The following is a 26,957-nucleotide window of genomic DNA, read 5'->3' as shown; positions in this document are numbered from 1 at the left end:
CGCTTATGTGCCACCAAGATGCCATAAAAACAACATGACAACGTTTTATGTTTTCAGCACTATGCTGTACATGAGTCCTGGGTTGAAATAATTTTGCTGATGTGCGGCACAGGGGCATTCCTGGCGCACCAAAGCACAATCTATAAAAGTAGCAAGATTCATATATCATACAGGGACAGTGTGCCGCTTCAGCAGGATAAACGGAGGCAGCTGTCGACAGGCCCGTGATGTAATTTTTGTAAAAGCAGCAAGTTTATGTTTACTGCCTGAAACGGAAGCAAGTTATGCCAGTTACGCCATCTGCAAACCATGTGACGTGGTCGAACCCGACTGAACCGCCACGCAGTCTGTTCGATAGCTAGTTTTTATGAGGGGAAAAAACTCAACTTTCGCTGTGATTCAAAGGCATCACAACATTGGCAGATGTGCATCCCAATTCCACTTCTAACACCATTTGTCACATTGGGTTGGAAAAAGTCTGTACACTCATCATGATACCAAAGAGACAGACACTTTGGCATGGTAGTCAAGCTCTGCTACACTGTCGCCCTATTCCAATAAGCCTTGTGCCTATCACATCTGCAGAGTTCATATGAAAGTGGTCACTTATCTCAGGAGTCCTTGGACTCATGGGCATATCACAGATATCCATACCAATCCCACTTCTGATGCTAAAACCTGGAGCTGCACGTCAGGGAGCTCCATATTAATCATCAGCCTAGTATGTTATCTTGGTGGAGTCTCTGTGAGTTACCTGTTCCTTGGGCCCCGCAGGGCGTATCGCAGATGGCCTTACGTGTACCCATCCCACTTCAGACACCAAAGAACAAGGCTCTTTGGCATGGATGACAGATTGAGAGTAAACCTCTGTTGTTGTGGGGCGCTTCCTCACAACAGAAATAAATGCATCCATGCTTTTTAACTGTATTATTAACAATATTTCAATAAACAATAAAGAGAAAAAGCTTTGCCAGACTTCAAGGCTCAAGCGCAGGATTCAGGATATAATCATTAAAAAGTAAAAAAAATCCAAATATGTGCTGTAGTTATTGTAAATAGAGCTTGGGGGTGTTTATTTCAACGCCTAATTGGACTTCTGCTCCAGTAAATAGACCATGCATTTTTTTTTTTTTGTCTTTCACAGTTTAATTAAAGACAGACATGACTTGAATCTGTCTTTATACAATACATTTATTTGTCTTATGTCTATCAATCATTGAAAATGCTGAAACTGGTATCCTGACTGTCAGGTGTAAATAAGGACCACAAAACTGGAGTCCATTGACTCCATTCCAAAATAAGAAGTTACGACTATTTATAAACCCTTAATGCACCAAATAAACACCTGACTATAGTTAGTGCCATGATTTAGTGTAGTTGCTGCTAATCACAGAATTTTATACAGTATAATTCCATCAACATGCCTGTAATTTTGGAACGAGGGAGCTCAGTTCAATCCGCAATCGCAATTTACATAAGTCGCAAAGCAAAGCGTCCTGTATGTACTCGGACAGAACGTACTGAAGAATTACAGATATGTCATCCACGCCATGATGGTGAGATAGATCATTCTGTCTAGAGTTAAACAAAAAATAATCTCTTTGTAAAGCCGTCGAGGAATTATCATGCCCCAGAATCCCAGACTTGCACTGATTCGTAACACACAAGAATACCAAATAGAAAGGAAATTTACCTTTTTATTTACTCTGTATAAATAATGCACAGCAGATGCTTTCATCTAAAGAAAGGCATTCTTCTTTTTTTTTTTTAAACGACACAACAGGGTACTTTCACCACCAGGCCATTCTGTGTTTTATAGCTTGTTTTCCTAGTTGCTAATTAGCCGAACAGATGACTCTGCTTCCCCTGACTGGCTCACTTCAACTTCCAAAGAGTCCAATAGGGAGATTGTGAGAGGAAGATGGAGATGAGACAGTAGTGGAACGAGAGAAAAGCATATGTCCTTAAGATGCCATGTTTTGTGTTCGATTGTACGGTGGGCCCTGAAGTGTACACAACAAAAATCTTAAACACAACGACATCTTTAAAGCTGCTGTACGTAACAATTAACCCAAAAATAGCTTTACAATAGCCTTTTTATGTGACCATTTATGACTGAAACATCTTCTAATTAGTAGATTAACACCATAGCTTTTCACAATGGGTACTCCTGCAAGCCTCTGGCCAATAGTTTTCAGACTGGATTCAGGTTTGAATTTCCTGATCTCTGTCTAATGGATGGGACATCATGTGCGCATTGACACATGTGGCAATGTGAAATTAAATTTTCTGCGTTCAGCAGCTTTAAAAAAACACACACAAAAATTGAAAACAAAACAGCAAATTAAAAAGCACAAAAAATCATAAATAAACAAAATAAATCTGCCTTTCTGACTATGTCGCCCAGCGTCCTACAATTCAGGCAGTCAACCCAACACAACAATGGTGTTTGGGTTTTTATTTATTTAATATTTTTCAGGACACATCATAGAAAAGTACTACCAATGGCTTAGAGGTAAAATATGATGACAACCACAGAGCCTTAAATTGAATTTTTAAATGACCCACAGGCCCCCGTCCTGGCTTCTCAGTATAACATGTTCACAGTGACAATAATGAAAGAACTGCATTTTACACAAATAATTGAATTGCATTTGGTCTTTATGCAAACAGACCACAATTAGTTAAGTATTTTTTTGGTTGTGATAATTCCATTTACATTCATTATTTTCTATGGGAACGTGCAGTCTATTATCTATCAAACTCATCAGTGATGCAACTGCTGACGTCTGTGTGACAGTATACCTTGGTGTTAAGATAAAACAGTCATGCTGAGCTGACCTTCCCTTCAATTCCACTGTTCCTTCACTTACCAACTCACATGCTGTCATTCATGTGTGTGCGTGTGTGTGTTGAGCTGTGACATGGCTGAGTGCAGCAGCCTCCCCGGGGCGTCATGTGCCACGGTGCTCGGTCGGACCACTGAGACACGTGTCGCAGATCTTTTCGGTTACAATACAGTAAAAACCCTTGTCTTATGTCACATGACCACAAACACAAACCCTTCCATTCCACACTCCACATTTTGTCTGGCTTACATTTGCTTTCTCAGACATCCTCTCCTCCCCATATCTCAATAGGGGAAACAACAGCTCGGCTTTGCAGTTTTTCTCCCTCCCCCATTCACTTCTTGTTATCCTTGACATCCATTCTGCAAACACCTTGTGACATCACAGGCAAGAGATGGAACCGTTTTCATTGTGCGCTGCTTAGTCTTTCCTTTGCAACATCCTATTTTGCCGTTGAAGTGTTAGTTTTTTTTGTCTTCTATCATATTTAATGCCCACAAGATAATATGATGTGCATCTGTGATTTTAAAAGCCTCTAATTGTGCATTTATGCTATGTTGTTAAGAGCAAGTTAACAAATTTGTATGGCAAAGGATTGAATTCATAACAATGTTTGCCATTACAGTTGTACCGTACGCCAACATTTTCTCACCAAAAATGCCTTTCTGGTTCATGAAAAGACTTCTGCGCCATAAATATAAAGCAGTCCAATGTAAAACAATAAGAACTGTGGTAACTGAGCATGCCTTGTGCTGCATGACAATGAGATTGAAATAAAATAAAAGGACTATCACAGAGAAATGCAGCAAAATGGCAAAATCCGAGGCAGTTAGTCAAGTGAAGAACAAGCGAACGCTGTGGAGCAACTACACACATCAGAGTCAACTGAAATGCTATTCTCTGTTAAAGACATCTCCACACGTGGTAAGATCTTCTTTATTACTGCTCTACATTTTAATTAATCAGAGGATCTGTTGACATGTTTTGGTAGGTGCTTTTGTTTTGGTTTGCAAAGTAGCTCAAATATGAACAGCAAAAACAGGCTGTTTCTTGTGATCACATAATATGTAGCTCATTGTTTCCGAAAGGTCTGATTCCAAGTAACTGTAAGCGATTGCATGTTTGTGATCATGTGGTGACTTGATGCTTAGCATAAATGGCACAACAGCTACCATAATAGTCAGAAGACCTTGTATAATCTCTGTACATTTTCTCCTAAGAAGGCTAGATAAAGTATTGTCCAGTGTTTATTAGAGCACGAATATTGCCACAACCCGGTGAATAACTGGGGCATTTCCTCAAATGTTTTGTATTATTTCTGCAACTACAGTAAGCATTAATAGTGTGCAAACTGCAGCCTCTCAGCAATCTGTACATGATTATGGATGTGGGTGTTTAGGATAAGCTCAAGAGACAGATTTTCTAGTCACGACTGCGCACCCGTTAAGGTAAGTGTAGGCTCACCATCTTCTTTTGGGCTGTTAACGTGTAAAAGGGCTTACTGAGAGATATGTCACGTGACCTCCCCCCCGGGGTGGGTGAAATGCAAACACGGACATCACGACGGCACAAATGCAACGCAGTCAGGCAGTGTGAAACCGCCCACACTGGCATTGTGCCGCAGCAGCACATACGGAAACATACAGGCAGGAAAACAGCAACCCCAAATTGTTCTCTCCTCTGCGCTTAATCTCTTTAGTGTAATGCAAATAAATCATCAACCTAAGGACAGCCATCACGGCAAGGCTTCAATTACTTAACACTTGATTTATGTGGCCTGCAGCATGAATCTGAGTGCGGCGTACAATGGATGCCAAATTGAAAAACAGCGGGAAAAAAGGCAGTTGGTGACAAGGAGTGCAGGTGAAGCAGCTGACCAATATTTCAAACAGATTCCTAAAGCCAGACTTTAAGAAAGGTAATTACGAGAAAAGCAGATTTTCTGAGTTATTTATGACAGATCATTGATTGGTGAGTGAATGAGATACTGATTTATATTGTGTGTGTTTATATTGCGGGGCTTGACAGAGCGACATGCTTACAGCATATTAATTACAGCAGTATAAAATTAATAGCTTTATATAATATCATTCAAAGAACCCAAGAATGTCAAAACTGATGACAAGGGGTCATTCTTTTTATATTTAGCTAGCTAGCTGGCTAGCAAAATAGATACAGTCAATACTTTATCTTTACTTTTTATGTGCAATTCACTCACTGAACAAAAACCAAACGCACTCAAACATTAACATCTAAGAAATACCATCTACCCCCATTAAGGCCTCGTTGATTTGGTGTGATTTTTACAAAGCTTTTCGTGTAGTTTTAGGATTGACTAATGAGCACTGACTGTTTGAGCCTCACCCTATTTAAGCACGGCACACGATATTCAGGATCAATTTAGTTAAGTCAAGTACTAGACCCCTACAGTTCTGTTTAAGATTCCTTTGTGCCATCCTAATTGTGGGGGAGATGCAGCATAAATTATAAGCTACAGTAGAGTTAGGATGGTATATGCAGTAGTTTGGCATCCGCAAAAAAAAAAAATCTGTCTGTCTAGGATATATGCAGTTTTTGTGCCGATTACTGTTTAAAGTATGCGGGAATTCCTTCTTTTTCTTGATTTGTTTTGACAGTCACAACGTCGGCATGTTGGGACCCCCTTCCCATAGGTTCGCCACTTGTGGAAGGGACCAAGGGGGTTAGGTGCGCAGAGAGCAGGTTGGCATACATAAATAAAACAAACAAATGAAAAAAAACATGTGCCTTTCACAACGTTGAAATTTCAGGACTGTTGAAAACCGAAGACCCCTTGTAGGTCTATTTGTTGACTAAAATGCACTTTACTTGAATTTAAAAACATACCTTATTGTGTCCAATATTAACTGCCGTGTCTTGACTATTCTACAAAGGAAATGTGGCCTTTTCCGTTTGTTAATGTAGCATATCTAAGGTCAAAAGGGCGTTTAAAATGCAGCAATTGCACTGCATCCCACTGTGTGTTGTAAAACAATGGCCCAGGGGGCAGATACTGAGTGGGCCAAACCAATAGTGAATAGTGAGCAGCTCAGATCTGATTTGATGGATGTTCAAACTCTCATTCGCTATACTGAAGAGAGACCTTAGGAGAAAATTGTGTTTTTGATAGCGAGAAATGAGATTCTTAAGATAAGATTTGAACATCTCGGCTTATTCTGTTCCTTCTCTTCTAACGACTTTTCCGCTATTATCACAGCTTTCCCATCTGACTCTTCATGTCGCTCCACTTTCTTTTCTCCTCTACTTATACTCTCCTCCTATTCCCCTGCCGACAACCAGTAAAACAAAGATTGCTGATTCACATCGACTGTACCTTAACGCTGTATAATAAAAGCCCAGGAGCATACATGGAAGCTTCTTCCAGCTCAAACATGGTCAGATTTCATCTTGTTTATGCTGTGGGACCAAAGCCAGAACCACAGAATTCATTTAGGAGGACCTCAGGCAGCAAACCTGTTTGCTATTAGCAGGCTGTACCCAACACATGGGGGACAATTATGAAAGTAAACTCTTGGAAGACATTGATGCTTTTTAACAATGGAAGAAAGTGATGCAATCATTGGTTGTCATGGTAACTGTTACACAGTAGAGCCTTAAAACTGAAACACTCCGAGGTAGTACAATTTGTAAATTAAAGACCAAAAAAATCACACAAAATGTTGGCCATTGAACTAACGTTATGCACAATGTCACACGAGAACCTCAAAAGACCTCAGTTCAGCAAAAATCAAAGGATTTACTCCACTGTTAGTTGCCTAATACAGAAGCTAGCTTCTTTTTATAGTTGCATGACAATTAAGAATGTTAGTTAGGACGTCAACTGTGCAGTGTATAAAGGTTTCAAAAATTGATTCAGTTTGGGGCCAGCATGATGTGCTAGCGGTTAGCATATCTGACTCTCAATTCTGAGGTTTATCATTCGAATCCTGCACTCTTGCTTACTCCCACGTTTCAGAAACATGCATATTTTACATACACATACCCAAATTAAAACACTATAGATAATGAATGAATTGTTGATTAAAAAGGTGTTTAAAAAAAAACATGGAAGTAAACCAGCATCACAGAATGGATTGTTTTGCACTTTGGAGGTTCCCTGGTATTTTTATTGTGCTGCCCCTAAGACAGAACCAACTGAGATTATAAATCTTAATTAGATACAGTGTGCCTGCACAAGAGAGCATCTCTTTTGCCCCAGTCTACTAATTGCGTTGCGGCACTGCAGAGCAGATCATCAAATTACCTGAACTTAAGTGTAGCAGGAGAATAGCTTAATAGCTTTGCCAGCATGGACAATAAAGGTACATTCGAACATAAATGTCAATTTGACTTCTACGAAGACAAAGCATAAACAGTGCCGCACATGCTTTAGCACCAAAATCTGAAATCTCTAATGAGTATGTCTCCATAGCAACTAGGACAGTAGAGTGTGTCCATGTGTGTGTTTGTGATGCTGTTAGATTTGTAATACATGTTCATAAAAAGTTTGAAAATGTTTTTAGTTGATGCTGAGCATGTACTCAAAGCCTGTGCTATATTTTTCAAATGGTTTTGAGCGACATTCACAAGTCTCAAGAAAAAGGGTCTTCAATGAGTCCTAACTCCTTGGTGGTTGGTATAATTACTCAAACAAAATCTTGTCAAATCAATGGGAATATTCCAAAATAACTGAACCAATAGTGAGTTAGCAAACAATAGTTAATCAGTTTAGTGGGATTATAGGAGAACAATAATTCAACCAATGCTTTATTATTATTATGCAAAACTACTCAAACAATAGTCAGCGGAACGGAAAAAAAAACCCATGCAACCACTAGTTTGGTCATTTGCTACTGGGATTACAGAAAAAGTGCTCAGTCAGAAGGATTATGCAAAACTACTCAACCAGTATTTAGTCAATGAAAAACTATATGCAAGCAATACACTTCTTAATCAATAGTTAATTTTGTCAAAATACTCATGAATGTCAGTGTCCCAGCGAAAAGTCATGTGTGTCGTTTTGGGTCATTGTCACTGCGACGGTGAGACAGAATTTTTCATTTGCCCCAGCAGTGTGGGTGAGTTGAAGGCATTTCAGCCACTGATTTATGAAACAGTCACAATTACATATGACGTTGACTGAAGCTTCTGGAGCACGGTCCATTGCACTGGATGGATCTCATCTGCATAAAATATGAATTGAGACTATTATGATGAAAATGTATCGTGCCTGTCCATCAATTCATCAGTCAGTGGAAAAACTCCACACATTAGGGACGGAGCCAAGATTTAAACACACAAACTGTGAAGAACACATGCTAATTATTTACACTGTGCTACCTTTAATAAATTACATGTCGGTGTATCTTAATAAATTGGAATTACTTCCATTTAGGCTTTAAAAGTGAAACTCAAATAAGTAGATAGTAGATACATTACTAAATACTTTTTGTAAGAAAAATTCTTACCTGATTTTTTAAATTAAAATTAATTTGTATTATTTCTTTTTTTTGGGGGGGAGGGGATAATTTTAGGTGTAAGCAAGAATAATGAAAATTATAAAAAAAATAAAATGGTGAAATATGTCACTCTGTGTGTAATGAATCTATTCAATATATGAGTTTTACCTTTTGAATTGAACTCCTATAAAATAAGTTATCCAAGGTATTCTAGTTTATTGAGATGCACGATTCAATAACAATGAATGAATTCATTGCTCTGTTTATTTGCTTGTTTATTTTTTAATCCTTAACAAATAATGTTAGACAACTTGACAACATTATAAAGTATTTTCAAGTTAGGAGAAAATGTTTACTTGTTGCCATGGCAGCATCAAGTGGTTGTGAGGCCGATCGGTATGCTTTATGGCTTTTTTCGGTATCTGTACGCCTCACGCATGGTAACTGTTTTATCTGCAGAGCGCTAGCACAGAAAGCCAAACGATGCCTCTTTCTTTGTATTGTTATGCCGAAGGTTGCCCTTTCCCACATGTTTTAAACTGTGAAGGGATGGGAGAAAAGGTCAATGTGTTGATTTAACACTCCTTTACAGTGATTCACTGCAAAGATACCTCAATATGTCGTAATCGCTGGTCCATCTTACTTGACAGAAGACCTGAGATCCGCCGGAGTCATTTCAATTGCCCTTAAAATAAAAAAAAGTAACAGCTTTTGCGAGGCAAACATATCCATCTATGCAGGGCCGGCCGCTATCTCTTTGAGAGGCTATATATAATAGAGGCAAAATGAAGAGGTCTATCATCCAATTTTCAACAATCGGCAAAAGGTCAGACGGCTCATACTGTATATTAGATTAAAAAACAACGGCAATATCTGGCGTGTCTGCTTCCACTGATCTGCCCTCATTTTGGATCAACTCACTTTGCAATAATTACGTAATGCTTATAATTGCATGATGTGACCTCCAAAGTCAAATGGCAAAAGCTGTAAAATCATGACTTTGACCAAAAGGTTCTGGAAATGTAAGGGTCACAAATGCACACTCAAAGGCAGGATTAATTTTGCATGCGTGCCATGTTTGAGTCTTTCAATGTTTTGATAGTCAGATGATCGTCAGCAGTCATGTGGGTGATGATCAATAAAGGTTGTCCTGAAGGCACAATTGCAAAAAAACAAAAACAAAGCAAAACTGATAAATAAATAAATAATCACGTGTAAAAATTAGCTAAAAGGCTAAAGGTAAACAAATAATGGGTAATCCAGCCGCAGAAGACCTTGAGGATAAAAGCTTCAATTGATGCTGATTAGTTAGTAAGTATTGACTTAACTGCTGCCATTGCATTCACTAATGACCCGGGCACTTGGGAGCGAGCACACAGCCCTGCGCAGAACAAATAGTGGCACAGGGAAAACATACATCATGTAAGCCGTGCAATTAGCAGTGCAGTCTGGTTGAATCTGTTGTTCAGCAGCCATTTATTAAATGCACAGTCTTATCAGAAAGCTGCATCACTTTATGCAAATATCACCCTGTAAATTATCTAGCCCATCTAGGTAATAAGTAGAGGTAAAGTGTGATGTGACACAAAGCGAGTATTTAATTGTTACTGCCCAAACACTTTAAACACCAATTCTACTTGTAGTGATGCAATATGATGCAAATTTGCCAGTTCTTGAGTATGTTTTGGTTTCAAAATGCACCTCATTTAGTTTAGAAATGATTGCAATCGTTGCTGCTAAACTAGCTTCGTGCCTAATCTTCTGTTACGACTGATGAGGCAATTTTGCGGCAAAGCAATTGTCACTGTCTATTGTTTGTCATACATCACACCAGATGGTGCACTTACTTCTTTTTTTTTTTTATTCATTCATTGTTCATTTATTTTAGGCAGCAATCAAAATCAACAATTTATCAATTTCCCCAGACAATACTCAACTGAACCTAGCCTGAAAAGGAGTGGGAGGAAGAAAAATGTATTAAGTCCCACCCCCAAACTCATTAATATCATACTTTGAAAACAAATTTAGCGTGATCTCAGTTGACTTTGAGGTTGAAAGGGAGACTCCGCATTTGAGTCTAGTCTGGTGAACCACTGGACTTCTGTCTGACTGGTTACGGGAACCATTTAAGGCAGCATGGTCACAATCAGGAGATCTGGGTTTGAATCTGCAATAGAACATCTCTGGCTGGGGATTGCAAATGATCTGTGTGCTGGTGTGGGTTTACTTCAACTTCCCTCCACTTTTCGAAAGTCTGCATCCGAATTGAAGATGCTTGTCGATATTTAACTAGTGACTGGCTGGAAATATGTCTGGGGTATTGCCCTGCTCAGGCTCAAAGTCAGCTGGGATAAGCTCCAGTCACATAGGCTAATTAAGACAAGCGTTACAGAAAATGGATGACCTGACCATTTGAAACCTCACTTTTGAATACTGGGAACCATAAAACCCTCCTATTTTATCAAGAAAGTTGCAGTCATGTGACTAAGTAACAGTGAATTGTTTAATCCTGGAACATCACAGTCTTTGCTGGCAGACAAACATTTCAAACTCAGCTTTTGCCTGCAGGCCAATGAGCGACATCCGCCATGAAACCTCCAAATAGAATTAGGTAACGAGTTGTTTGGCGCCAATGCGCACAACGGGCAACAAACGGAATCACTGGTGCTGACGCAGAAACAGCATAAATCCAACAGAGACAAAGACGGGTAAGAAGGGGATGTGCAGTCCTGATTTGGGAGAGCAAAGGGAAGAGTACAAATGTGGCCTTTGGGCTGAAACTGCTGAATCACCACGTCTTATCGCATTACGTCATCACTTCCTGAACCCACAGCAGCAATAAGCAGCAGCAGTCTCCTTCTCTGGAGATGCACACAACGCAACTGTCATGATGAAAGGCAACGAGAGGCAGCAAGGGGAAAGGAAGAAGCAGGGTGAGCGTGACATGATATAAAAAGGGTGTTTTCCAGACATCCACCATATTCTGTTAATCATCCCCCTCTATGCCAGAATCACCTTGAACGTCCCTGGATGCTGTCTATTCTGTCACCCATCAACCCAATGGGCTCGCAGTGTGTTATGTAACCGCTACGTCTATGCTACTACACACGCTCATCCCTGCAACTTCCTCCTCTCTTTTTGGAGCATGTTCACAAAAAGCTAGTCCAATAGCACAGTCGATGTTTTTCCCCCAGAGTGAATGACTCATAGCTAATTGCTGATATTTAGAGAGAAATATCGGGACCATTGGTGTTTGTTAACTGCGGGCTCAATTTCCTCTTCCAACACAGATTGAATGCCAATGCTTGTCTGTCGAATAGGGCTGTAAAATGCTAAGCAATCTATGCCTATTGTCGTTATCCGGTTTGATAGATTGCCCAGAGTACTTTGCGCACCATAGCTAAAAGCTTTTTTTTTCCCGTAAGCGGTGAAATTAAAGTCAAGAATGTCAGAAGAGTGTCGTTACAATCCAAATTCTGCTGCTGGCTGTTTAATATCTAGACTAACCTTTTCAAACTTTGAGGGGATTAAATGTAAGTCACTTTGGGCAAAAGGTGTCTGCCAAGTGAATAAGTCACCCTATAATGTTTAAATATAGCACCCAGGAGAAGGGCAGGAGGGATTTAAAATAAGGTCATTGATTAGTGCCAGACATAACTGATGTTAAATTAAAATTAATAGTTTCTTTTTCATTGATTACACCTATAAAAGTCTGGCAAGAAATTGACAAAATGAATGTTTGAGTGCACAGCAAAGTACGGTTTGGCAACCCTCCCTGCTGCCATTTTCCAATAGATTCCTGCAGAGTGCTTAAACCCAGATTTTCCTCTAAACGTGCCTTTTGCGAGTGCATAATCTGCACTATAGATGGGAGGTGTCAACTCATGGCAATAGGCTTGACTGTTAAAAGGGGAAAAGAGCTGGGATGCAGTACTTCACGCAGGGTGGAGTATATACAGCTTGTAACGATGCTTTCACAAACATGACAAAATCACCAAGGAAATTAGACATTGAAATCAGCAGACTTTATAGTCTAAAGGCCAATTAAGACACCATCTTGGTTTTCTGAAAAAATATACATATATTACTGTCAATCGAGTGCTCAAAATGTTCATATTCTAAGGTTGGTCCGCCATTCAGCCAGTCCTATTCCTATATTGGACTTTGGGGGGAAAGCCAAATAAAGCAGGACACATTATGCTCCTTTTCCATTGTATCAGTTCTACCTCGAAACATTCTGGTTCCGCCCTTTGTGGTTGCTTCTGTATTTCGCTTTTTAAAGGGCGGGTGGTTACAATGGAAGGGTTTTTAAGCAAAAAGTGGCTGCCCAGCAACATTTTTTTCTTTACAGAAAAAGAGATGTCTATGTGAGGTGCAAGTAGACTAAATAAACGGTGATTAATTGTGTGATGGCATCATCATCAATTAGCCCCATTATTTGATTAAATATCATGTTATAACAATAATAATAATAAAAGAGTCTTGGAGGAGTTTCTAACAACATTTGTTGTTTTGGAAGTTAAGAGCATGAAAGCCTCATGTGTTCTTTGCCGAGAGGGAAATTAATAACATTACTAGAATGTCTCTCTGACTCATTTGCCAGAAGCGATGATAAGATTGAGATTCTATTTATAATCAAGTGGAGCCTTCTAAATCAAAATTGCAATTTTCTGACATTCCCGTTTCTAATTGAATAGATTGTATATTTCCAATAAAAATTGCTCATCATCCTTTTAGGATCACAGATTCGAAACAAGCCACTGCATTCAACAAGCACAAATGATTTAAAACATCCACATGCACAACTGTACTGTAATAGCCTATATTAAAATGTAAATTATATTTACAACCTAAATCAGAACCTTGTGTATTATTCTAATGAAATATATGCGGCCCCAAAGATGACATAAAAGGAGGACTGCATTATGTTCAGCCATGCATTCAAATGTGAAGCTTTTATGGATGCAGGCTGCGGCATGACGGCGTCGTCTCAGATTCGGTCATCGCCACATCATGGGTGGCCGCCATCCAATCATATGCCACCAAAACACTCGCAGCAAGAGACACAGGATTAACATACTGCAGAGCTGCCATTCACATTCACATTTAAGCCAGCACTGTGCATTGGAATCTCCTTGAATAAAACACGCAGTCACACGAACGCATAAATTACTGGAGATTGTAAAAGAAGTCATTTCTAATGGAGGTATAGTGTAACAGTGAAAATTATAACTCTTAAAGCTCAATTATTTGTATCTAAGACATGACTACATTACACATTTTTCATGTTTTCATTGGCAGAAATCGGTGCTCCATTAAGTACTTGTTTTTAAAAAAAATGTTTTTCAAGATGTTGTTACTAAAAAGGTTTGCAGAAAATAATATAATTTTTTATAGGTGCCATGTTGTTACCAAAACACATGATTGGCGATGAATCAACCTCAACCATAACCATCACTGTGGAGTGATTGTCTAATAGTCGGTTCAATCTCTAGTACAATTAATTTCTCCCCCCTTTAGGCAAAATGATCAAAGGCCTGATTTGCGGATGTCTAAAAGATCATTCAAAGTGATTTTCCTGTGATTGTGGGGTGTGTTCAGAATGATCCTCCCGATCTATAGTGGTGATGGAAAATAAAAAAATGTCTCTACATTCATGAAAACAAAACCACTTGAATTGTGAAAGTAGGTCACTGTTGGTGTAGCGATACATTCGCCTGACTTTGGCAAGTGTGAGTTCAGCACTCACTCAGTGACATTAGGAGTGTTAATGATTGTCTTTCTCTATATATGCCGTGCAACGGATTGGTGAATGCTCCAGGGTGCTGTCCACCTTTTGCCTGAAGTCAGATGGGATAGGCTCCAGCTTAGTGCAGAAAATGGATGGATGGATTGTGAGAGTATTTACACTCGTTAACCCTGCCAAAAGCCAAAATGTGACTAAGAAGGTTACGCTCCTAGAATGTTGTCCAAATCACCTTTGCATTTGGAGGCAATATAAGAGTCGTGAGAGGTGGGATGTCGTCTGTTTGTAAGCATCTTTTTATGGCAGGACCAGATGTGAAGTTTAACATCCAACATTGAATTTCCCCACCTTGTTAAAAGCAGTTATCTCTGCCTGTCATGTATTTTATGCTACATCAGACATTAGTACTAGTGTCATCTAATTATCTGACTGTGGGGTGCTGTATAACTGTGTTGAAACTGGACACACTTTCAGCTACTGTATATCCCACCTTTCACTAAATTGTAAGTAATAAGTAAAGGTGTCTTATTGCCAGACCTTCTGCAATGCTTGTATTTTTTTTTAACTAGGCCTTCTTTTCTTTGCCTTTCATATTTACGATATATCGGCCTTTAAACTGTGTCGATGTTCTGTACAAACAGCACTGATGCAGAATGGAAGGACCAAGTCTCCTCTACCTTCAGCTGTAGTACCCAGAGCTGTAACACAGATCCAATGATGCCTGTGTAAATTGTGAATGCTGAAATGGTGGGTGTGAAGTTTAACACTCTCCACTCTACATTTCTCCTGCCCGTTATTTTCAAAGCATCTGTCGCAGCCCGCAAAGTATTCTATATGTTACTCCAGACACTGAAGCTGATGTTGTTTAATTGTCTGATTGCAGGATAAAAAGCTGACACAGTTGAGGCCATTTCGCTCTTTAATGGTGTAAATTACAAAGGCGGCTTATTGCCAGATCTTCTGTTACGGTTGCAATGGGACTATTTTTGCTGGATCTCTGCGTAAAAGAGGCCACTAGCCACTCAGCTTGGAGGGAGAAATTTATCACAATCTGGTCTTATTGTGCTGTCATGGTGGTGGTCTGTGCTCTACTAAGTGCTCTTCTTTGACATTGCATGGAGAATCCTTACAGCGAGTTTCCTGTTCTCAGCGATTGATTGATGACTAGTCACGGGTGTATTCTGCTTTTCTGTCTAAGTAAGCTGGGCCTAACGAGGCGGGTGGTATTAAAAATTGATCGACTCTTACAACCGATATTAAGCAACACAAGATACCTGCGACATCCATCAAAACACTTGCCTTGAGACTTTCAACAATAACACAATCTCAAACACATCACACAATCAATATCCAACAAGGCGCACTTCGTAATCCACATACCTTTCATGTGTTTTGAAGTGCCAGAGAGCAACCAGGGACTTAGAAACATTATTGCACAATACATCCGTCGAGAGTGATGTTTTATTCAGTGCCTACATTCCCCTTCTATGACATCGAGTGATGTATGGGCTGTTAGCATAAGGATAATAACCTGTTAGCCAATGTGTGCTATCCAGGGATGAAATACTTACTCACAGCTCTCTGACACATGCACACATACACAGACTGGTGAAAGCACTATACATGTGACTCCTTGAGAAAAGCTCATCTACGAGGCTTTTTCTATTTTGGGAGCTGATCAGGTGATTGCAAAATGGAGCACCAACTAAAATGACAGTGATGCTGATTACTGAGGACTGCAGTTAGCTTTGCCAATGGTCAGTTTGTCATATTGCTGCATCAGATTTGAAGAGCATACCTCAAACACCTACCTACCATCCTTAACTCATTTGCTCCCAAAAACATATAAATACGTTCTATTTTAAATATTTCCATGGTCCCCAAAATTTATTTATACGTGTTGTATGTTTTTTTATATGCTGGAGCATACAGAAGGCTTTGATGCAGCCTCTGAACTGAAGAGAACGCTTGAAGCAATGGTAGTCATTACAACAAACTGCTAGCAGGTGGCAGCAGAGTATAAGAGATCCACCAGGGCCATGTTACAGAAAACTCTTTCCTCCAGTGTTTGAAACAAATTTTTGAATAATGAAGACATTTAGCAATATTCTAATGCTAATTGCTGCAAAATGGAAACATAAACATACTTTTTTTTCCTGATGAAAGAAGAGACTCTAATCTTTCTTTTGGTAGGTTCCATGTTTTTATAGCAATAGAACACAATATTCTGTGGGCCTGGCGAAATCTGTCAAAATGCAGTAAAAAGGCCGGGAGCGAAGGGGGTTGCTTCAGTGAAAAAGGCTGGGAGTGAATGAGTTCAGGTCACTTACCACTCATGTTGCAGCTCATCAATGACTAGGAGGATCTTAAACTTCTTGGAAAGAGAGGGAGAGGGAGCTGACTGCTCCACAAAGCCGGCAGCAGAAGCCGCCGTCTGCTTGACTACGTTGGTGATGGAGCTGAAGGAGCTGAAGAACCCGGAGGAACCGCCAGAAGACGAAGTGGCTGAGGCGGAGGACTGGGCCTGCTGAGGCTGCTGTTGAACCTGCTGGGACAGGCGGCGCTCCTGAAGAGCCGGGGAACTGACGGGGGCTTGGGTGGGAGACTGGGCAGGTGCCTGGGAGGCGGCGGGCCCTTGCTGTGATGGGGACGAGGCGGTCGGGAGAGGAGGCGCAGGTGGGTCCGGCCTCTGGAGGTCTGACATGTAGCCATTGGGCAGGTTGGACAAGAAGCTGCTGTCGGAGAGGCGGCGTCGGAGGAAGTTCATGGTGGCGTTGGGAATTCCGGTTCTTCTTTGGGTTAGTGGCGGTAGTGGTCGAACGAGAACACACACGGGTGGGCAGAGAGGGTCACGGCAAAGCGGAGAGGCGAGAATCCGAGGTTGAGTGAAGAATGGCAGAGAGCATATGGAGCAATGGATGGAGGCGATGGACGCAGCCCTGCTCCAGTCTTCAGGAGACTGCTCTCCACGCTGTTGTTCCTCCTGCTGGGCTTCTCACCAATGCATGTGCGTGATGCGTATGCGCGAGGAGTGTGGCGTCGCCCCCTGTGGGTGAGATGCTGCTGCTCTTCCGCCCTCAAACTATGGCTGCCGCCTCCTGACTTCCTGCAAGGCGAATGAAGGGATGCTGCTCGTTCGGCTTATCGCACCCCCTCCCCTCGCACTCACTCCACTGCTCGCCCCTCCTCCTCCTCCTACATCATACACCACTCCTGTATGTGTGTGTGTCGTGCTGCAGCCTTGTAGTGCTGTGTGCCGTGTGCAACCAGTAGAAGGGGTTTCCTCCTTCGCGTGCCATCCATCTTTTAAACATGCAAACCCCCCCACCCCCCACCCATCTTTTCATCCATCCCTCCTGTTCTATATCAGATTGTTTCTTATTTGCAGTGAAACAGAAGAGGCGTGAAAACACCAATGACAGAAAAGCTTACGGGGTTTTTTCATAGGATATTGTGTGTTTTGTATCATCTCTTGCTGAGTCACTGCAGCACACGCAGCACACGCAGCACATATGAGTGATCAAAAGGATGCCAAATCTTTGCCTTGCAGCAGTTATTTGTTGTGGTGTCTCTTTCAGTCAAAAACAAACACCTCTATCTCTCCCTTTGCCTTGCTCTCTCGCTCGATCTGTCTATGCCCCTAATTTTATTAGCGTCAGAACATGTGAGGTGTGCAACTCCTAAATTCTGCAGGCAAAAGGTCTAGCCGTACAATCTTAGGCTTAGAAATATCAGAAAAAGGTGAAAATTATTTGGTGTAGTTTAGAGATTGTAATGGAAGAAACCTTCAGATGAGATCTACAAAACGCTATGAATGAATGCTATTCTATTGTTAATCACCCTCCAGAGGTTTGGCCAAAGCTATAAAAAGAAAAGAACACATGCTGCTATCACATGTAAACAAAACAAGGCAGTAAGTATTGGGCGTTGTGTGACAAATAGGAGGTGAAGTACACTGTGTAACTACGACTGGTACCACCATTTTAAGGTTGGGGCAAGTGTCCTCTTTTTTTTTTTTTTTTTTTTATGGGAATAAGGTCACCCTACCATTAGGGTAAGTCAAATCAAAAATTTGCTTTAAAGCATATGTTCTATGCAGCCCCACATGGTATTCTGATTAAGTTTTCATTTGCGGAATATCAGTTAAGCAGCAAAATCCACCTGTTTTTATCCATCTCAAGGGACGGCCATTTTGCCACAATTTTTTTGCAAAATGGTCGCCCCTTGAGATGGATAAAAACGGGGGGGGGGGGGGGGGTAATACACTCTGATGCCTTTCTCATCAAAACCGCACTAGACTGCCTGGTTTGTGTTTGAACTTTGTAATGTGATGTGTACTGATGCACTCTTTTGGTTATTTGATTCTTTTTTTTTCATTTTACATAGTGGTACTCACCAAAAGGGTGTGAAATCGTTTCCCAAGGTAAAATTCCACACTGTCGGCTGAATGCACCTCATCTCACCACATCTGTCAGAAGAGATGGATCACCCTATTCAAAATGCAAGACAAATAGAAGACAACCTTTTAGACTACACCACAGTTGTTGTTGTTGTTTTATAACAAACTTCCACCCCAAAGGAATACCAACATCAGCTTCTCATGCCTTTTGACAGGCATGGCTATTGATGACTGGTGCCCCAGTTAGTTCACATGGGTTGACAGTTTGTATAATAATATGTCATCTGACAAAAAAGGGAGAATGCAAAAAAAATCCAAAAGCTGTCAGACAATGCTGCAGTTGTATTTCAAACACACTCCTCAGCAAAACATGCATGCACAGGTTTGCACTCAAACCGAGCAGGGAGAGCGCCCCCCGGTTGCTGTTCGGTGACGTGTGAGGGCACTGCAGTGAGTCACCGAGCTTGCCGTGCGAAATGAAACGACATAATTTAAGCTCCTCCTGGCCTACATGTTTCATGGCACACATAGAACATTTCCAAACAAGGGTTATATAATAATGAAATCAAGCAAGCAAATCGACAGTTGGCCGTAAAAGCAAAACATGACCTAAATTTAGACCTTGTGCACTAGAAAGCTGGAGCAAGTGCTTAGTTGTCGTGACAAAGATTTTCTATACTGATTAGTCACCAATAATTGACTTAATGAATGCAGTGTGAAAGGTTTTCTGACACCTGTAGTCTCACTTACACTGAACACTGAGCTACCTCCTGAGCACCAAAAAAAAAACTGTACAATTACTTGGAATGGAGCCCTCTTCAAAAATAACCTTGGATAATGAGCTGCATGCTGCTTCATCGAGTCTAAAGAAAAATTTGTTATCTGATCCGATGTTGCACCCTACTCTGGTAAATTGTCAGCCGGAAATTGGAAAAAAGACTTGAAAACCATTATCGCTCTAGTCTAGCTTTTGATATTTTGTTGACCTTATGAGAGATTTTACTTGATCATGCTTGCATGCATGCATGCATAGCCTACTGCCTATTTTAGTTAGTTTTGTTAGTGATGTTGAAGGAGGTGTGTGGCGAGAGACTTTATCTGGAAAAGACATTTAAAACACCACAATAATTAGCGCATTGCTCAATTTATGCCTCTGAGGAGTAAAGGCCAATTTCGTTTTTAGAAAGTCGTTATAGGGCCATTTTAAATTGATGGAAAAATGTGAATATATGTGGAGCGTTTTTATATGAATTCTTCTTAGGTTTTATGTGTTTTTAGCATTGCGCTAATGTTGCTGTAATGTTGTAGACCTAAAGATGCAAGGCCATTAGTGTTGCTCTGCAAATGCACCGTCAGACATATAGATGGATCAAAAACCACACATTAAGATGATGTGAAGATTAAAGAGGATGTTTCTATCTTCCTTGAGGGTTGTGCAGCATCTGTGCATCCACACAATCCTGTGTGTGTATCCTGTGCGCACGCGTCGTTAATGATGGCGGTGCTTTTGATGTTCCATCACGATGGCACGGACAGCAATGGTAATCTCCATGGCAACGGGTGCACAAAACTGGAGGGATTCTTGTAGTTATTGTGTGCATGACTCCATTCGATGAGTATGTAGGCGGGTGTCTGATATCAAGAACATTTCATAAGAATGTTTCAGAAGAATTGCTGCAGATAAGGATTGGTATAATAAGCAATTAGTTGATGATTGTTGATTGTCTTGAAGCAATTGAGGCTGAATGAACTGCACTTCTTGATGGTCAGCAGAGGCGCTGTTAAAGTGCACATAACATGACATCATCTTGGGCTTCTCAAGCCTGCTTCCTGGCCTGAATTAAGCTTCACTTTCGGAGGATGGATGCAGATACGTTGTCCCAGAATTCTAGCTCAGCCTTCTCGTGCAAAGTTGCAAACTTTTTAAGTGGATTTTAAGATAGGAGGTGTTTAGTACCCTTGCAAAGTATTTCACACACCACCCACTTAAACTACAAGGCACTTAAAAAATACTTCTACCACTTTCTCACATCATGCAAGTCACCCCCCCCCCCCTTTTTTTTTCTTCTTACCCATCAGGCTAGACTGTCAACATGTTATGTCACGGCTGGATCTTGAGGTGCCGAAGGGCTGTACAGCTGTTGTAAAACTGGCAGAGCTGAACAAAATTAAATTTCAAATCAACCCCAGAATCTTATTTGAAAAATGTATTAAGAGGAAAACAAAGGACATGATATTATTCATTTTTTGTTTTGTAAACAGACCACGTTGTTTCAGTTAGATATTGTTTTTTTTTTAACACTCTTGTTTGTATTTTACTTCATTGACAAAAATGTGTTTTTAACTTCAGTCTCGTTCGTTATTTTGTTTGTCTTTGTTTGCTATCAAGTACCTTATAAAGACGCCGTTTACGCATAATGTAAGATCATTTTTAATACTGCACAAGGAACTTACAATATGTGGCAAGTTTGCTCTTCATTTGAGAGTTCAAGTGCCTTGGTATGTGCTGCTGTTTTGGTTAGCAACAGAGTTCAAATGGGCTCTGCTGTTAGCCCTTCAATATTTGTGTCAACGGCAGCTTCTACTGTGGTAATTACAGATTATCCTGGTGCGAAAAGGTACCACCTCCTTCTCACCTATAATAATGTAATGAGGTACAACACAATTTCCCTAGAATTTTCTGTACTGTGCAAAAAGCATGTCCTTAAAATAATACCAATTAAATAATTAATTGTCAATTTTCCACAAACTTGATTACAGGCAATTACACTGTGATGTCGTGAATTAGAAATCTAACACCGCTAAATCTACAATGAGGAAAAACACTCCAAAAAATAAACACGCAGGTTAAGCAGCACTAATTTGACACTTCTGTGACACCATGCCGAGTGGAAAATGTGTTTTGCTGCGACACTGGTTCATCGTTGATTACCAAGGCACTTGCTCACAGTGAGGGAGCTCATTAGTCATTAGTGCTCAGTGACCTTATTAATATTCATTCACTGGTGAAGATTGGCCTTTTGGGAGTTCATTCTTGACAAGTACAGGTAGTCAGGTGGACTACAGACACGAGTCACGACCCGAACTGTCATAATTGTTAGCATTACATAATCATTCATTCAACATGAAATGGAACACTAATGACAACGTCACAGATTTTTACTACAAAGTAGGATGCATTTAATCAGTATTTGTGATGTATTTATAAATGCCTTGCTACTTTCATATGCATTGATTCTAGATGAATGATAAGGGCTGGATTGATATTGTTCGGTTCACACATTTCCAATTGTTTGCTCTCGAAATGGAAATGGCACAAATGGGACATGCATCATGGCAGTTTTAAATAGGAAAAGTTGGTGATCCTAAGATGATACTAAAAATGCACACTACAAGTGTAAACCACACCTACTATTCACGCTAAATAGTTAGCATGGCCAAAGCTAGACAGCTATACTACGGTATGTTAAATGACTATAGGTTTAACTTACTATTTTTCAACCTGGTATAATTGTATATCTCGCTATAGTAAGTGCTCTTCTCCATTTTTAACCACTTCAGAGGCTACATCATGTGTTTATGGGTGTACCTGGCAAATAAGATTCTAAAATGCTTTCATAGAGGAGCAAGCAATTTGAAATAAGCAAGCAACAAATACTTTTCAAAGCCGCCATCTGTCGGCCAAATAATTAACCTACCTCGTTTTCGTTCTCGTGTAGTAAAATACAGCTTTAATCGTATGGTATACATGTCACGTCATCTTTTTTTGTAACACGTTCGACACTAAAGTTATTCAATATCACTATAGCGCATAATGTCCGCAGTTTTCGAGTCCAGAGATGTTTCTTGAAATTGCACTACATTTCCCATGATCCTCTTCCGCCAATGGGCATCAATATGACGTATATCCTACGCGACGCTGACGGTGAATGGAAACTGCAGGAATGGACATAATTCAACGTTAAAAATACTTTTATTTTTATTTTTTACCCGATAACGCGTTGTCTTTGTTATCAACCCATTCGAAATGTTATTTAAGCCTTTTAGGAAGTGACTTTGTGAGCTGTATGTCGGCGTCTATCTATCGATAACAAGCTTGTGTTGTCGAGCTAAATCGATGTACAGGGATTGACAAAATGACTCTCCCGGCTTTGCACAACACCGGGGTGCTTTACAGGAGGATTTTGTCACATTTCCCCCAGGATATCAGTTTAGCTTTCGTCTATGGATCTGGCGTTTTTAAACAACACGGAACCAGCCAAGGTCAAATGGAGGTAACAAGTGACAACTGTGCACAGGTTGTCAGAGCACACATATACAGCGCAGGGAGGGCAAAGTAGGTGTACCTGCAGACTTTTCAAATTCACTTATTTACCATAATAATCGTAATTTGAGTCCAAAACAAATAATATGGGTTGTAAAGCTGTATTGGACAGGTGCGGAAGTGAAAAAGAAGGCATACAAAATAGTTTTTAACAGAGGAAGAAATTATGTAAAACAATGTCTGTGGAAACAAAGGGGAGGCAGAACAGAAGGTAGGTGGAAGGAAAGAAGAAAAAACAGCTAAGAAAGGTAGAAAAACAAGTTGAAGCAATCAATGGATGAATAAATGCATGAACAAAAACAGTTATGGTGGATGGATGGGGAATGAATGAAGGCAGAAAGTAGGTTTAAGTGAAGGAATGGTGTGAGAATGGACGAATAAAACAGGTCTGAGAGAAGGAAGGAGGTCAGAAAGGAAAATAAAGAAGAAATCCAGGAAGGGAAGTGTGACTGTAAGAACAAAGGAAGTAGTATGCTATGGAAGAAAGTAGGTGTTTTATTGAAGTAATGAGGAAATAAAGATGCAAAAATAAAAAGCAAAGTTAAAGGAAGGAAAGAGGTCCGGAAGGAAAAGAAAGATGACAGGAAAACCTATAAATGTAATAAAAGCTCTACTTTTGGCCCGCTCTTTACATGAAAAATATTGGATTATTCTAGTAGTCGCATGACATGGAACTTTACACCACCACATCCTGTAAACAGTATATACTAAATCTTAAGCTTGTGCATTTTGCTTCAATAAAATTGTGGCAATTTATGTTTTTACATTCAGAAAAACATGCTGGACTTTGTGTTTGCCGTGGATGATCCCATCACTTGGCACACCATGAATTTGCTGCAGAACCGTAAACATTACTCCATCCTTAAACTGCTGGGGCCTGCCATGATCAGCTCCATACAGAGTGACCACGGGGCCGCTATATACTACAACACGCTGGTGCCCGTGGACGGAAGGGTAAAAATCACCACATTCTCACTTAAAGTCATTTTGAGTCAATAAGAACGTACACAAAATGGTGCATTTCTTCCTCCTAGATTATCAAATATGGCGTGATAAGTACTGAGTGTCTAATTGATGACCTCATGCACTGGAAAAACATGTATGCTGCAGGACGCCTTCACAAACCGGTCAGTAATGTAATTATTCTTAATCTTACATCATCTTTATGTGCTGTACACGTAAATGTAGTATTTTTCTTTTCCATGGATTGTTACTTTAATTATGAAGTTTTCAGGCCTCACTGAGCAGGAAAGAAATAGTCATCTAAAAATAAATGTACAGTAGTCTGAAATTTTACGTGAATAAAGTTGCCATAAGAAAAAACTCCCATTTTCTTTTTTTCAATATTGGTATTTGCCTCAAAAAATGCATATTGGTCACGCCTAATTATAATTATTAATAATCTTGGAACATGGCTATTGCGATTTTTTTGTTTAAATCGCTCTTTTTTTAATATTGTATTTTCTGTAGGTGAAGTTGCTGGTGCAGGGTGACAACGGGAAGCTGCGTGCCGCTCTGGTTGCCAACCTCAAGAGCGCTGTAACGGCCTCATTCCTTATGCTGCCTGAGAGTTTCAGCGAGGAAGAGCTTTTCCTGCAGATAGCCGGCCTTTCTTATGCCGGTACATGTTTCCAATATTTCCCTCTGTAGATTTTACAGAATAAGGCCCGCTTCACAAAATAGATGAAACACCTGCAGCTGTCGCTTTGTCTGTGGCTGCTTAACTCCTCAGAGTTGCGATCCATCAAGGAAAACATTTGGTGTGGTCCTCTCAAGGTGATTTCAGGATGGTGATCGGAGAGGATAAATCCAAGGTGGCCAATATTGTGAACGACAACATGGAGCCCTTCCGGATTCTCTATAGCAACATCTTACGCGACTGCCCGCATGTGGTCTACAAGCCCCAACAAGGAAAATTGGAGGTATGTTTGGTAATTGTGTATTAACCATTAATTAACCATGTGGGTACTGTACTCAGCAGACATGTTGTTGTGTTGCAATAAGTTCCACTTCCAGTTTTTTTCCTGTCCTCTTATTGCCAAAATTATTATTACAAGAATCATACAAAAATAACGTTGTAATATTATGTATGTCAAAAGCTGTAATTTCAGCAGAATCCAGTTGCAGTATTACTAGCCTGAAACAATAATATTAAGAGAGGAAAACGTTTTCGTGTGAAAAAAGTTGTAATGTAATAAGCGAAAATGTTACCGTTGTAAGAATCTAGTCCTAATACTACAAGAAGATTTTTTTATACAAATAAAGAATAAATATTTACAAGGATTAAAGAGGTACATCATAATATTACGGCAAAAACATTTGAGGTTCAAGCCGTACAATTACGAGCCTAAAACCCTAATATTTAAAAAAAATATGTATATACATATTTTAGTGAATAAAGGTCTTAATATTATGAGAAAAAGCCGTACTATGTATTTTTTTAATATGGGACAAGTTGCAATCTAAGACCTGTAATTTTACAAGAATCAAGAGTGTTAATGTTAAAGATACAATGATTAATTTCATGCAAATGTATTTAAGATGTACTATAATAAGATGTAAACATTATTTTTTGCAAAATAAACACTAAGGCATACTACATCAACAATATATGTTTTGTTGTTGCAATTTATACCTTCCTATTTATCTTCCTTAAAATTAGGACTGTCAATGATCTTGTCAGGTTAATATTATGTCTTAATTTCATTGAATGGCTCATAATTTGCTGGGCCTACACTTTCTCATCTGTGGTGACATCACACCAACAACAAAAACCACAATAACTACCCTCGTCACCCCCCACTAAAAAGAACATTTTCGATATGTGGTTCACATAAAGTCACTGAATTTCATACAGGTCGACAAAAGCCCAGAGGGTCAGTTCGTCCAGTTGATGGCGTTGCCTCGCACCCTGCAGCAGAAGATCACCAAGTTGGTGGACCCTCCCGGCAAGAACCGGGACGTAGAGGAGATCCTGTTGCAGATGGCTCAGGATCCAGGCTGTGGAGCAGTTGTGCATCAAGGTAAGTTAAAGTGGGCATACAGTGGGTCTTGTTTAAGACGTCAGAAGACTCTGAGACTCAGGAGATGTTCACCCCTTTGTGTCCAGACTGCAAATGAATGGCGCTGCGTGAAGGCACTGCTGGCTAATGCAAAAGTGTGTTCTATATGTTCTTCAGGTATCTCCTCGATTGTGAAATCGTCCAGTCTAACACAAAGTATCAAAGGCATCGCAACAGCTGGTAAGCATCTCTTTATTGTGTTGTGCACGATATATGCTGATTTTTTCCCCCCCTAATAATAGTGTTTCATGTTGAGTACAATTTTTTTTCCTTCCTCACAGGCATGTGGAAGACAGTGTCCTACAGCTCGAAGAAACTACTAAAGATGAAGAAGGGCTGGAGGAGGAAACCGTCTGTTTCACAGACCTCCTGATCCACATTTGTCCTTGGAATCTGTCAATCATTTTTTTGTTTTAAAATAAGATAAACTGGGACTTCAACATTCACACAAACTGTTTTCACAGTAACTCTATGAATGGGAAATGTAAGATGATAAACACAATCATAAGGAAATATTTGCCCTTAAACCGACACATTTATTTACAAAAATATGTAAAACCTCACAGAAGCCCCAAAATCCTACAAATGCTCACCATATCTAATAATAAAGATTTGTTTGATCATTGCATCTTTTCAGCAAAAACGGAGGGGTCATTAATATTAATGAATATTTCAGGATCAGAATTTTGCAGGAAGCCATCTTGTTTTCTTTGTTACATCTGTTCATTTGTGTCAAATACAGTATTTAATGAGGCATTATTTTGCAGAAATGTAGGATTTGACTGTACATTTGTGTAAAAGGCTTAGCATGAGATACTGCATTCTACTCTGTTGAGAAGTCGGAAATGCCCAACTTTTCTCAACCTCAAAGCTTTCCAAACAGAAAAAAAAAATAGCTGACAACATCAATAAAGCTCGTGGTTTTAAAGTCAGTATCCGGTTTGGTAGTCATTTTTGAAAATATCCAACTTGACAATTAACGGGAATGCGCCATAAAATTTACAGTAGCAGCGGTGACGCGTTTAGAGGATGTGACGTGTATCTTGAGCATAATTTATGCTGATATCATACCCTCTCGGCTCCGCCAATCAGCGTGCGTT

The 26,957-nt window shown here is 40.0% G+C and overlaps 2 protein-coding genes across 5 annotated transcripts in view; one reads left to right on the top strand and one right to left on the bottom strand.

Moving 5' to 3' along the window:
- The window catches only part of syn2b (synapsin IIb), a 58,237-nt gene extending 35,928 nt beyond the window's left edge, over positions 1 to 22,309 (bottom strand). The window contains exons 1-2 of one of the 3 annotated variants that reach the window (XM_086086109.1): positions 22,170 to 22,309; positions 18,469 to 18,562 (exon numbers count right to left, since the gene is read on the bottom strand). In XM_086086109.1, coding sequence (XP_085942235.1) covers positions 18,469 to 18,530 — 62 coding nt within the window. In that variant the 5' untranslated portion in view covers positions 18,531 to 18,562; positions 22,170 to 22,309. Of the gene's footprint in view, positions 1 to 16,402; positions 17,209 to 18,468; positions 18,563 to 22,169 lie in introns of those variants that run through there. The other 2 variants (XM_086086108.1, XM_086086106.1) reach the window with 2 other exon arrangements.
- A 70-nt stretch (positions 22,310 to 22,379) lies between these two features.
- On the top strand, positions 22,380 to 26,789 carry tamm41 (TAM41 mitochondrial translocator assembly and maintenance homolog). Of its 2 annotated transcripts, none has more exons than XM_086087138.1 (8): positions 22,380 to 22,745; positions 23,567 to 23,749; positions 23,830 to 23,922; positions 24,266 to 24,416; positions 24,572 to 24,717; positions 25,653 to 25,818; positions 25,975 to 26,037; positions 26,139 to 26,789. In XM_086087138.1, exons 1-8 carry the CDS (start codon positions 22,608 to 22,610, stop codon positions 26,228 to 26,230), a joined length of 1,032 nt encoding a protein of 343 aa, XP_085943264.1. In that variant the 5' UTR covers positions 22,380 to 22,607; the 3' UTR covers positions 26,231 to 26,789. The 2 variants fall into 2 exon arrangements, with proteins under 2 accessions (XP_085943264.1, XP_085943265.1); XM_086087139.1 differs by having other exon boundaries at positions 22,674 to 22,807.
- Positions 26,790 to 26,957: the final 168 nt, after the last annotated feature.

The sequence above is a fragment of the Leptonotus elevatus genome, chromosome 10 (assembly GCF_054856555.1).
Source record: "Leptonotus elevatus isolate MCC_2025b chromosome 10, RoL_Lele_1.0, whole genome shotgun sequence".
Lineage (NCBI taxonomy): Eukaryota > Metazoa > Chordata > Actinopteri > Syngnathiformes > Syngnathidae > Leptonotus > Leptonotus elevatus.
This window is presented reverse-complemented; position numbering and strand designations above follow the sequence as displayed.